This window comes from Carcharodon carcharias, chromosome 27 (genome assembly GCF_017639515.1).
Source record: "Carcharodon carcharias isolate sCarCar2 chromosome 27, sCarCar2.pri, whole genome shotgun sequence".
Classification (NCBI taxonomy): domain Eukaryota; kingdom Metazoa; phylum Chordata; class Chondrichthyes; order Lamniformes; family Lamnidae; genus Carcharodon; species Carcharodon carcharias.
Genome location: NC_054493.1, coordinates 18,271,178 through 18,282,663, shown reverse-complemented (window position 1 = coordinate 18,282,663; position 11,486 = coordinate 18,271,178). Strand labels below are relative to the sequence as shown.

At 44.1% G+C, this 11,486-nt stretch overlaps 1 protein-coding gene across 1 annotated transcript; it reads left to right on the top strand.

Moving 5' to 3' along the window:
* The first annotated feature begins 774 nt into the window (after positions 1-774).
* LOC121270336 (gastrula zinc finger protein XlCGF26.1-like) lies at positions 775-10,218 on the top strand. The gene is made up of 4 exons (XM_041175629.1): positions 775-896; positions 4,342-4,511; positions 5,539-5,627; positions 7,025-10,218. The coding sequence occupies exons 1-4, from the start codon at positions 775-777 to the stop codon at positions 8,192-8,194; spliced, it is 1,551 nt and encodes a 516-aa protein (XP_041031563.1). The 3' UTR covers positions 8,195-10,218.
* Positions 10,219-11,486: the final 1,268 nt, after the last annotated feature.

Here is an 11,486-nt window from a genome sequence, read left to right as displayed (position 1 = left end):
CTCGGATTGTTATTTCTGTTAACTGGAGAGTTGTGGACTAGGGACATAGTCTAAAAATTATGGCCAGGTCTTTCAGAGTGAAATGAGAGAACAATTGTAGACACAAAGGCTGGGAAAAGTTTGGAATTCTCTCCCACAAATGACAATTCCCTCACCAATATGGCCAGCCATTCACCCCCACCCCCTTCCCCTCCCAAGATGGTGACAGGCAGTTGCCTGCATAAGCCAGGCCTCTTAGCAGGGTTTCCAGTCCCACAGCCACCGTGTTTTTTAATTCTATGATGGGATGTGGGCTTTGCCCATCCGGAATAGCCCTGGAACTGAGGGGCTTGCTGGACGGTTTCAGAGTGAACCACTTCACTGTGGGTCTGGAGTCAAATGTCGGTTGGCAGATTTCCTTCCCTGAAGGGGCGCAGGTGAACCAGATGGGTTTAAAACAACCCATGATAGTTTTATGATCACTATTTCCGAGACGAGGTTTATGTTCCAGATTTATTCACTGAATTGAATCCATATCCTCAGAACAGGGTCTCTGGGTTTCTAGCCCAGTGACATTACCACTAGGCCACCGTCTCCCCGCCCCCCGAGCTCGCGCGCGGTTTCCAGGCTCCCCCCAATTCACAATCTCCACCCGCCTTCTGAGCTCGCGTGCGGTTTCCAGGCTCCCCCCACCCCCCCCCCCCCGGTTCACAATCTCCAGCCGTCGGCTTCATTTCTCACCCTTTGAGATCTTAACCCGACCGCCTTCTTCCGGCTCCGATTCCAGTACTGCGCATGCTTCAGTCGCAGCCTAGCCCCGCCCCTCCACCACTCCGATTGGCTCGAGAACCAGCCGCTGCCGCGGACTCGCCCCCTCCTGCTATTGGTCCGGAGCTGCTGTCAGTCAGCCGTGTATTGTGAGCTGTCAGGTGAGAGGGCGGGGTTTATAAATCCCGAGTGCGCCCCAGAGCCGAATATTAAACAATGAACATTCTCCACTCTAACAGAATTACCTGGAAAAACTCAGCAGGTCTGGCAGCATCGGCGGAGAAGAAAAGAGCCGACGCCTCTAGTCCTCATGACCCTTCGACAGAACTTAGGCAAGTTCTGTCGAAGGGTCATGAGGACTCGAGGCGTCGGCTCTTTTCTTCTCCGCCGATGCTGCCAGACCTGCTGAGTTTTTCCAGGTAATTCTGTTTTTGTTTTGGATTTCCAGCATCCGCAGTTTTTTTGTTTTTATTCTCCACTCTCACTATCCGCCTCTTCCGGCTTCTCTCTGAATCCTCCCAATACACTGAACACCAATGTGTTCACTCTGTTTCAATATTCTGAATGTGAGAATACCTTTACAAGAAGCAATGACCTGCTGAGACACCAGCGTATTCACACTGCACTCTCTCTAAGACTCACAGTGATGGAAAACTGTCTCACCCCTGTACAAAAACTGACTTTGGATTGTGGCTGGGAACTCCTGTTGGGTGTCAGATAGAAACTCGGCTTAAACTGTCACCCAACTGTGTCCAGGAGCAGCTGAGAAAACAAACTGTCGAATCGAATCGGACAGACAGACCCATCAGAGAATCAATATACAGGTTAAACCTTCCTTCTTGCCTCTGATCAAATACTTCTCCCTTTAAAACTAGGGTTCAAAGTTCAGATACGCATCGAGACAGAGATTGCTGACACTCGAGAACACTTCCCAGTGTCAAATAATCTCTGTTGTGAGTCCTTCACACAAGGGGCTGCTTCCTGGCTCCGTCTCCGTGTGTGTCAGCTCACAGGGGCGTGACTCAGCACCGTGTCAGCATCTGACCGCCCTTATATCACGCTTCAGCAGCTGGGGCCCAGGCATCCAGGAGTTCTGTATGAGAGTTTCACTGTTTTCTGTCACTGTGAGCCTCAGGGAGTAGTACAACTCTGTAGCGTCAGTCAGCTGCAGCCCCCATATAGTTAACGTGATTAATTTGGTCCCGATTTCGAGCTCTGCAATTTGGCAAATTGGTCCAAAATTGGCTTAGTGGCAGGAGGCAGAGGGTGATTGTCCAAAGTTGTTTTTGTGAAGCCTGTGATGTGTGGTATACCTCAGGGATCGGTGCTGGGACCCTTGCTGTTTGTAGTGTACTTTAATGATTTCGATGTGAATATAGGAGGTATAATCAGTAAGTTCACAGCTGACAAAAAAATTGGTGGTGTCATAAATAGTGAAGAGGAAAGCCTTAGATTACAGGGTAACATAGATGGGCTGGTAAAATGGACAGAGCAGTGGCAAATTGAATTTAATCCTGAGAAGTGTGAGGTGATGTATTTTGGGAGGATTAACATGGCAAGAGAATACAAATGAATGTCACGAGCCAAGGAAGTACAGGGGATCAGAGGAACCTTGGTGTACAAGTCCATAGATCCCTGAGGGGCATAGATAGGGTAATTAAGAAGAAACTATTCCCCTCAGCGGAGGTGTCAATAACCAGGGGGCAGAGGTTTAAGCTAAGAGGCAGGAGCTTTAGAGGGGATTTGAGGAAAAATATTTTCACACAGGGGTTGGTTGAAATCTGGAACACACCACCTGAGGGGATGGTAGAGGCAGGAACCCTGACAACATTTAAGAAATATTTAGGTGAGCACTTGAAATGCCATTACATACAGGGCTGTGGGCCAAGGGCTGGGAAATGGGATTAGAATAGATAGGTGCTTGATGGCCAGCATGGACATGATGGGCCGAAGGGACTTTTTCTGTGCTGTATAACTCTATGATTCTCTGACCCTGAGCTAGGTTATAGTCAGCCTGCTCACAGGCGGGATGGTTCATCTGTTACAGACCGAGTGGGAATGACATTCTATTGTGACATTGTGGAGGTTTACTGACATTCTGATGATGCTGGCGCACATGAGGTCTACGATTTTAAGGTGCAAGATGGTATGGCATTACTTTCCTCATCATCTGTCTGTCATAAGAGTATCCCCTCCACTATCCACTTTGTCATGGTTATATCAACATGAATTAATAGTAATGATCGCCGTCATCATCATCATTGAAATCTCTGATGAGTTTCTGGAAAGGCAGCTAGCTTTGCAACAGAGAAGATTCCCCACATGTCAAATTTGAAGATGGATGTTTGAATCTTGAAACAAAACATGATAATCAACATTAAGTTCACAACCGTTATGTTACCGGATATCTGTAATCACAGACAAGTGAAGGTACATTATAAACAGTCTGTGTCCATCATGTATTATTCTGTCTTTCTATCTGCCTTCATACACTCCACTCATTTCAGTTTCCCTCCATTCTATCTTCTTGCCTATGTAATGTTGATACATAGATTCTCTTCACAGTCTCTTCCCCGCATCGTAAATATGTCAGTAGCACATGTATCACCAAGCCCTCAGTGAACCACTGTGTGCATGGGCTGAAACCAAGTTCAAATAATCTTACCGTGTTCAATTAATGCTGAGCAGATAGACACATTCTCAGTTATAATACTGAGAGGGACTTGTCAGTCATTTCAAATTGGAGACTGATGAAAATAGAATGAAGGAACATTTGAGAAAAAGAAACTCACCATGACCATTGGAATGTGTCCTGTCTCGTTCACTGAAAGGCCCAATGAATGGTCAGCAAAAGGTTCCATTGCAGCAGGTTGTTCGAATGATTATGGTGTTGGACTTTGGTTCAATCAATGAATGCTCAAGTGGAATTGAGCCCCCCACACCCAACCTCCTCCTGGGAGTTTGTTTGCCGGGGCTGTTCCTGCTTTTGTTGAGCGAGGAAGATGGAAGTAAGGGAACGATGCTGATAGGCAGATCAGCAATTCTCTTAGTGAATTCAGAGTAGCGTCAAGGAGGCTGAGTGACATCCTCCTGTTTCTATTGAAGGACAATATATTTTCCAAAAACTGTAAAGAGTGGGATTGATGGAGAATGATGCAGAGTGAGAATGACAGATACCTAGAAAGAGAGAAAGTTAGACTGACAGAGAGAAGTAATGATCAATTTATTTCCGAATAAAGGCAGGTTGGGCACAGAGAGAGTGACCATCACAGATGAGTTGAAGAGTTTAAAATAAGCTCTTGGAAAGTCGAATATTAAAGACAAATAGGATTAAAAAGACTAAATCTTAGAGCGTTTAACAAAATAATGATGTAAAATGGGGGGGGGGGGGGGGTGGTGGAGTTGTATGAACTCCTCTTATTTCTGTGTTACACTTCCCTATTTTCTTACAATTAAATAAAAACAACCAGTCAGACATGGAATGCCTGAGACTGCTTGCTGTCAACGATAACACATTTTCCCCTCTCTAATCTCAGTGTTTGAGAGAAGTGCACCTGTTAACCATTTTCTGCTCAGTTTCTCATTTCCAAACAGAACAGTTAAACGAATGATTTCTGCAGCGCAGTCACTGAGAGCTCAATGTCCATTGATCAGTAAAACCATATTCAGTCACAGTGAAATCACTCAATGGGACAAGATTAAAACACCAACAGCTGGGAATCAGAAATCGAATCAGTTTTACAAGTTAAAAGCATTTTCTGGACGTAAGTGCATAGGAAAAAGCAGCAGAATAGACCATAGGGCCCCTCGAGCCTGCTCCATCATTGAATACGATCCTAGCTGATCTTCAGCTTCAACTCCACTTTCCCACCTGTTCCCCATATCCGTCGATCGTTGAAAGACCAAAGATTTGTCTATCTCAGCCTTAAAAGAATCGTGCACAATAGACCATGCACAATCCTCTGGAGTAGAGAATTCCAAATATTCACAACAACATGAGTGAATAAATTTTTCCTCATCTCAGTCCTAAATGATTGGCTCCTTATCCTGAGACTGTGCCCCATCTTTTTGATTCTTCAGCCGGGAAGACAACTTCTCCATGTCTGCCCTATCCAGCTCCTTAGAATCTGAAATGTTAAAATGAGATCACCTCTCACCTTTTAAATTCCTGAGATTTACTCAGCCACTGATCATAGGACAACCATTTCACCCCAGGGACCAATGTAGTGAACCTTCACTGTACTACCTCCAATGCAAGTATATCCTTCTTTAAATGTGGAAACCAAAACTGCATGCAGGGTTGCAGTTGTGGTCTCAGAAAATCCCTGTATAATTGTAACAAGACAACTTAATTCTTCTACTCCAATCCGCTTACATTAAAGGCCAATTACGGATGATAAAAAGCAATAAAGGCCAATGAAACAACAAAGGACAATGGATACATTCTTCCTGGAGAGAGAATGAGTGAGAGTATAGTATTGGAGAGAGTAAGAGGCTGTCAGATCTGCTGAGTTTTTGTTTCAGCTTTCTAGCATCTGCAGTATTTTGCTTTTATAAGAATATTTTGTATCTGTCTTTACCAAGGATGAAGATGCTTTATGGCCACGGTGAAAGAGGAGGTAATTAAAACACTAGAAGTATTTAAAATTGATAAGAAGGAGATATTAGATAGTCAGTCTGTACTAAAAGTTAATAAAGCACCAGGACTGGATGAGTTGCATCCAAGGATAATGAAGGAAGTGAGAGTGGAATTTGCAGAGTCACTGGCCATATTTTTCCAATTTCACTTAGGGTCAGAGGTGGTTCCAGAGGACTGGAAGATTGCAAACGTTACAACTTTGTTCAAACAAAGTAAAGATAAACCCAGTAACTACAGGCCAGTCAGTTTAACTTCTGTGGTGGGGAAAATTCTGGAAGCAATAATTCGAGATAAAATTAATAATCACATTGATAAATGTTGGTTAATTAAGGAAAGCCAGCACGAATTTAATCTTATTTATTGGCCATCCGACCCCAGTGTGAAAGCAAAAAAAAACCTGTTCTTAATTGGAGTTCTCTGTGGCAGCATTTCTACCCAGCATCCCCCGCGGTGGAGAATGTCCCCTGTCCATAACCACAGGGGAGTAGTGCGCAGGCGCAGTGCTGCCCAGTTTTGGGAGCATGCGCAGTGTCAGATGACCAGGGACAGACGCTTCTCTCCCGGATTTAGAATGGGTAAAGGGCGGGATGGCGGGGCGGAGGGAGCGAGGGATCCGGCGGGTGGACGGAGAGGCTCCGGAAACGTCTTGTGAAAACTGCAAACCCCAAATGAGAACCTACCGGTTCTCCGTTTGCACTGAGTGGAGCCGAGAGGAAATGTCCCGGTGACAAACCCGGAGCAGGAGGAGAGTATGTTGTGGATTTCTATCCGGGACTGACAGGGATGGATTTTGGAAACTCCTTTTACAGGGGGTTAGAAGAGGAGGATTTACACACAGCAAACTCAAACCGAGAGAAACTTTTGTCTCTTCCCAATTTCTATACTGGGCCAATTGATGAATTTTGTAAACCAAAAAAAAAATTACAGGTGTTGGGAAAGTTTGGGTTGGGGCATTTTTTCTTTAGGTAGAGATCTTTACAATGATCAATGGGTTGGACTGGGTAGATATGGAGAGAATGTTTCCACTTGAAATTTCTTCACTCAGAGAGTGGTTACAATGTGGAACTCACAAGAAACCCTTGAGGGGGAAACATTGTGATAGTTTCAACAGGAGACTAGATGACTACATGGGAGAAAAGGGATTAGAAAGGTAAGCTGAAAGGCTGAGATGATTTGCATAGAATGGGAGGAGAAGCATAAAACTAGCAGAATAGTTGGATAGAATGGCCTGTTTGTCAATTGCATATTTTGAGTATTTCAATTTAAACTTCATTTACAGGGTATTCGGAGGGTTGGATTTGCAGATGGGAAATTCAAACCAAACACCGCATCAAGATCTGACAGTCACTTGATTCATCAGGATCCGAATATCATTGGCCTTTGAATGTGGAAGGAGAAATGTTTGGCTGTTCTATCTGTGGGAAAATGTTTCAAACATCATTGTGACTGGAAAAGCACAAAGACAGACACACACACCCCGAGTGAGAGTTTTCTACTGAACTGACTGTGGAAAGAGCTTTAACCAGTCACACAGCCTGAAAAAACATCAACTGTTTTGGAGGAGGGACTGTTTTGTGTGTGTGTGTGTGTGTGTGTGTGTGTGTGTGACTGGGCTTCATTTGACCGTGCAACCTGGAGAGGCACAAGGACACCCGCTCCACAGGGAAACCGTGGAAATGTGGGGACTGTGGGAAGGGATTTAATTATCCATCTGAGGTGGAAACTCATCGACGCAGCCACACTGGGGAGAGACCGTTCACCTGCTCCGTGTGTGGGAAGCGATTCACTCAGTCATCCAGCCTCTATACACACCAGCATGTTCATACTGGCGAATGGCCATTCACCTGTCTTGAATGTGGGAAGGGATTTAATGCTTTGTCAAACCTCCGGACTCACCATCGAGCTCACTCTGATGAGAGACCATTTAAATGTTCTGACTGTGAGAAGAGCTTTAAAAGCACAAAGGATCTACTGACACACCAACGCACTCACACTGGGGAGAGGCCGTTCACCTGCAATGTGTGTGGGAAGGGATTCAGTCAGTCATCCCACCTCCTGACGCACCAACTTGTTCACACTGATAAGAGACCTTTTAAATGTTCTGACTGTGAGAAGAGCTTTAAAAGTAAAAAAGATTTACTGAACCATGAACGCACTCACACTGGGGAGAGGCCATTCACCTGCTCCGTGTGTGGGAAGAGATTCACTTCTTCATCCCACCTTCTGACACACCAATTTGTTCACACTGAGCAGAGACCTTATAATTGTCCTGGCTGTGAGAAAAAATTTAAAAGCAAAAAGGATCTTCTGAAACACCAACACACTCACACTGGGGAGAGGCCATTCACCTGCTCTATCTGTGGGAAGGGATTCACTCGGTTAGCCCATCTGGTGAGACACAATCGAGTTCACACTGGGGAGAGGCCATTCACCTGCAGTCAATGTGGGCAGGAATTCATTGATTCATCTGACCTTCTGATACACCAGCGAGTTCACACTGGGGAGAGACCATATACTTGCCTTGTGTGTGGCAAAAGATTCACTCAGTCATCTCACCTCACTACACATCAACTTGTTCACACTGATCAGAGACCTTTTAAATGTTCTGACTGTGAAAAGAGATTTAAAAGTAAACAGAATCTGCTGACACACCAGCGAGTTCATACTGGGGAGAGGCCGTTCACCTGCTCCGTGTGTGGGAAGAGATTCGCTCAGTCAAACAACCTGGTGAGACACCAGCAAGTTCATATGCGACAGCGGGGGTTGGATTCTGCTGGTATTGCTACTGTTAATCACATACAGGACTGAATCATGTCTGGACGTCTGTTTTCAGTTTTCAGTGGGATTCCACAATTTGTAGTTTATATCAATGATTTAGACTTAAATGTAGGGGCAATGAGCAAGAAATTTGCAGATGATGTCAACATTGCTGGTGTGGTTGACAATGAGGAAGAAAGCTGTGGACTGCAGGAAAACATCAATGGACTGGTCAGATGAGCAGAAAATTGGTAAATGTAAATCAATCTGGAGCAGTGTGTGATAATGAAATTGGGGAGGGCAAACAAGGAAAGGGAATGAAAATAAAAGGGATGATGCTGAGAAGTACAGAGGAACAGAGAGACCTTGCAGTGCACATCCACAGATCCCTGAAAGTGGCTGGACAGGGAGATCAGGTGGTCAAGAAGGCATTTGGGGCACTTTCTTGTCTGAGGCCTAGAATATAAGAGCAGGGAGATTATGTTAGAATTGTGTAAAACACTAGTTAGACCACAGCTGGAGTACTGAGTATGACCCTGGTCACTGCATTAATCAACTATAAAGTAACCAATTAGCCTAAAACTAAAGACAAATTGATAATTTATCATATAATTGCAGTCAGTGTTCAATTAATCAAATCTAGGGAATAATGATAAAGCTAACTAACAATGGGTTGAAACAGCGAAGAAATCTGATTTTTTTAGTAAATTAAACCCTGAGGTGTTTAGATAATAAGAGTTAAGAAAAACATTTTTGCTAATTCCCTCTAAAAAATAAGGTGACTTCAGCACAATAGAAGCTGATTGGTGGGTAGCTGATGAATCTTTATTTATTTTAATGATTAGCTTATTTTGTTTAAATGAGTTAATAATCAGATAAGTAAAGGCATGGCGGGGCATCCGATTCCTGTAGAGTGCGTATTCAGTTCCATGTGGGAAAACCAGGATGCTTCTGTGCTGGACAATCACAAGTGCAGGAAGTGTCATCACCTGGAACAGCAGGAAGCAAAGGGGAATGGCCAAGAGGTGTTTTTGGGACGACAAGGCTGTTTCCAGTGGAGTTCTGGATGGCTCAGTACAGGATTCTATACTTCTGTGGTATATATCACTGATTTAGACTTTAACATGGGGACATGATTAAGACATTTTCAACCTTGTCATTAACAGTGAGGAAGAAAGCTGTAGACTGCAAGAAGGTGTCAATAGAATGGTCAGGTGGGCAGAAAAGTAGCAAATGGAGATCAGCCTGGAGAAGTGTGAGGTAATAAATACATTTGGGGAGGGCAAACATGGCAAAGGGAAAGGATGTTACTGGTATGATGGTGAGAAGTGTAGAGGAACAGAGGGACATTGGGATGCATGTCCACAGATTCCTGAAGGGGACAGGTGAGGTAGATAAGGTGATTATAAAGGCAGACCGGATACTTTCTGTTATTAACTGAGACATAGAATACAAGAACAGAGAATATTTCTAGCATTTTCGGTTGATGAAAGATCACAGACCAGAAACTCCTCTCTCTCCATAGATGCTGCCAGAGCTGCTGAGCATATCCAGCATTTTCTGTTTTTATTACATGATCAGGGAGGTTATACTAGAGCTGAATAAACTACTAGTTAGACCACAGCTGGACTACTGAGTACAGTTCTGGTCAGTGCATTACAGGAAGGATGTGTTCACACCAGAGAGGGTACAGAGGAGATTTACGAGGATATTGACAGGAATGGCAAATTTTAACTAGAAGGAAAAATTGGACAGGCTGGGGTTGTTTTCTTTGGAACAGAGGAGGCTGAGGGGAGATTTAACTGAGGTGTATAAAATTATGAGGGGCCCAGATAGAGTGGATAGGAAGGACTTATTTCCGTTAACAGAGATGTCAATGACCAGAGGGCTTAGATTTAAACTAATTAGCAGATGGTAACCCCCAGGATGTTGATAGTGGGGGATACAGCGATGGGCAACGGTTGGATTCTCTATTTTTGGAGATGGTCATTGCCTGACACTTGTGTGGCGTGAATGTTGCTTGCCACTTGTCAGCCAAAACCTGGATATTGTCCAGATCTTTGCTGCATTTGGACATGGACTGTTTCAGTATCTGAGGAGTCACGAATGGTGCTGAACATTGTGAATTGTCCTGATGAGTGCAAGACAAAAAGCTTAGTCATGTCTCTTTTTTCAGCAATCTCCAGTAATGTGGCTGGTGTTGACTATTTTAATACATCAAATAAATCAGCTTTGTTTCAAATATACAGCGGTTGTGTGTTTGGTCTCTCTGAGATATCGCGAGCCTTAAATCCACTCAGGAAATGTCTTCAACAGGAAACCAACAATTAAACACATCACATCAAATAATTAGAAAAAATCCATGAGGAAGATGAGGAACCATTTCTCACTCAATAAGTTATGACCTGAGACATTCTGCCTGAAAAGGGATAGGAGGCAGATTCAATAAAAACTTACCAAAGTGAGTTGGATCTTCAGTTAAAAGGTAAAGTTTGCAGGGCTCTGGGGAAAGCACAGGGGAGTGTGGGCTAATTGGCAGCTCTTTCAAAGGTGATCACAACCCTATAAGGCCGCTCTATGTCGACAGGAGAAAGGCTGGTGTTCAACTCCCCGAGAATAACAAGGAAGTTATAAGAAATCAGAATAAAACACTGGTTCAGCCTCAACTGGAGTACCGTGTCCAATTCTGGATACCACACTTTAGGAAGGATGTAAAGGTATTGAAGAGGATGCAGAACAGATTATTGAGAATGGTTCCAAGGATGAGAAACTGCAGTTATGAGGTTAGATTGGTAAAGATGGGGCTGATCTGTTTAGAGAAAAGAAGATTAAGAGGAGATTTGATAGAAATGTTCAAAATCATGAGGGATCTGGACAGAGTAGACAGGGAGAAACTATTTCTAGTGGCAGAAGGTCTGAGGACCAGAGGACATGGGTTAAAGGTGAATTGAAAAAGAAGCAATGGTGACATGAGGAAAACCCTGTTTATGCAGTAAGTGGTTAGAATCTGGAGTGCACTGACTGAGATTGTGGTGGAGGAAGGTTCAATCATGCCTTTCAAAACAGAATTGGATAATTATCTGAACAGAAAAAATGTGCAGGGCTACGACGAAATGGCTGAGGAGTGGGACTGGCTAAGTAGCTCTTTCAGAAAGCTGGTGTGGGCATGGACATGATGGGCCGAATGACCTTCTTCTATGCTGTAACCATTCTATGATTCTACAGAAGGCTTTGGAGAAAGGGCAGGGGAGTGGGACTCATTGGCAGCTCCTTCAAAGGTGGTCCCAGCCCTACAATGGAGCTCCATATTGAAAGGAGACAGTTTGATGTCCAACTGTCCAAG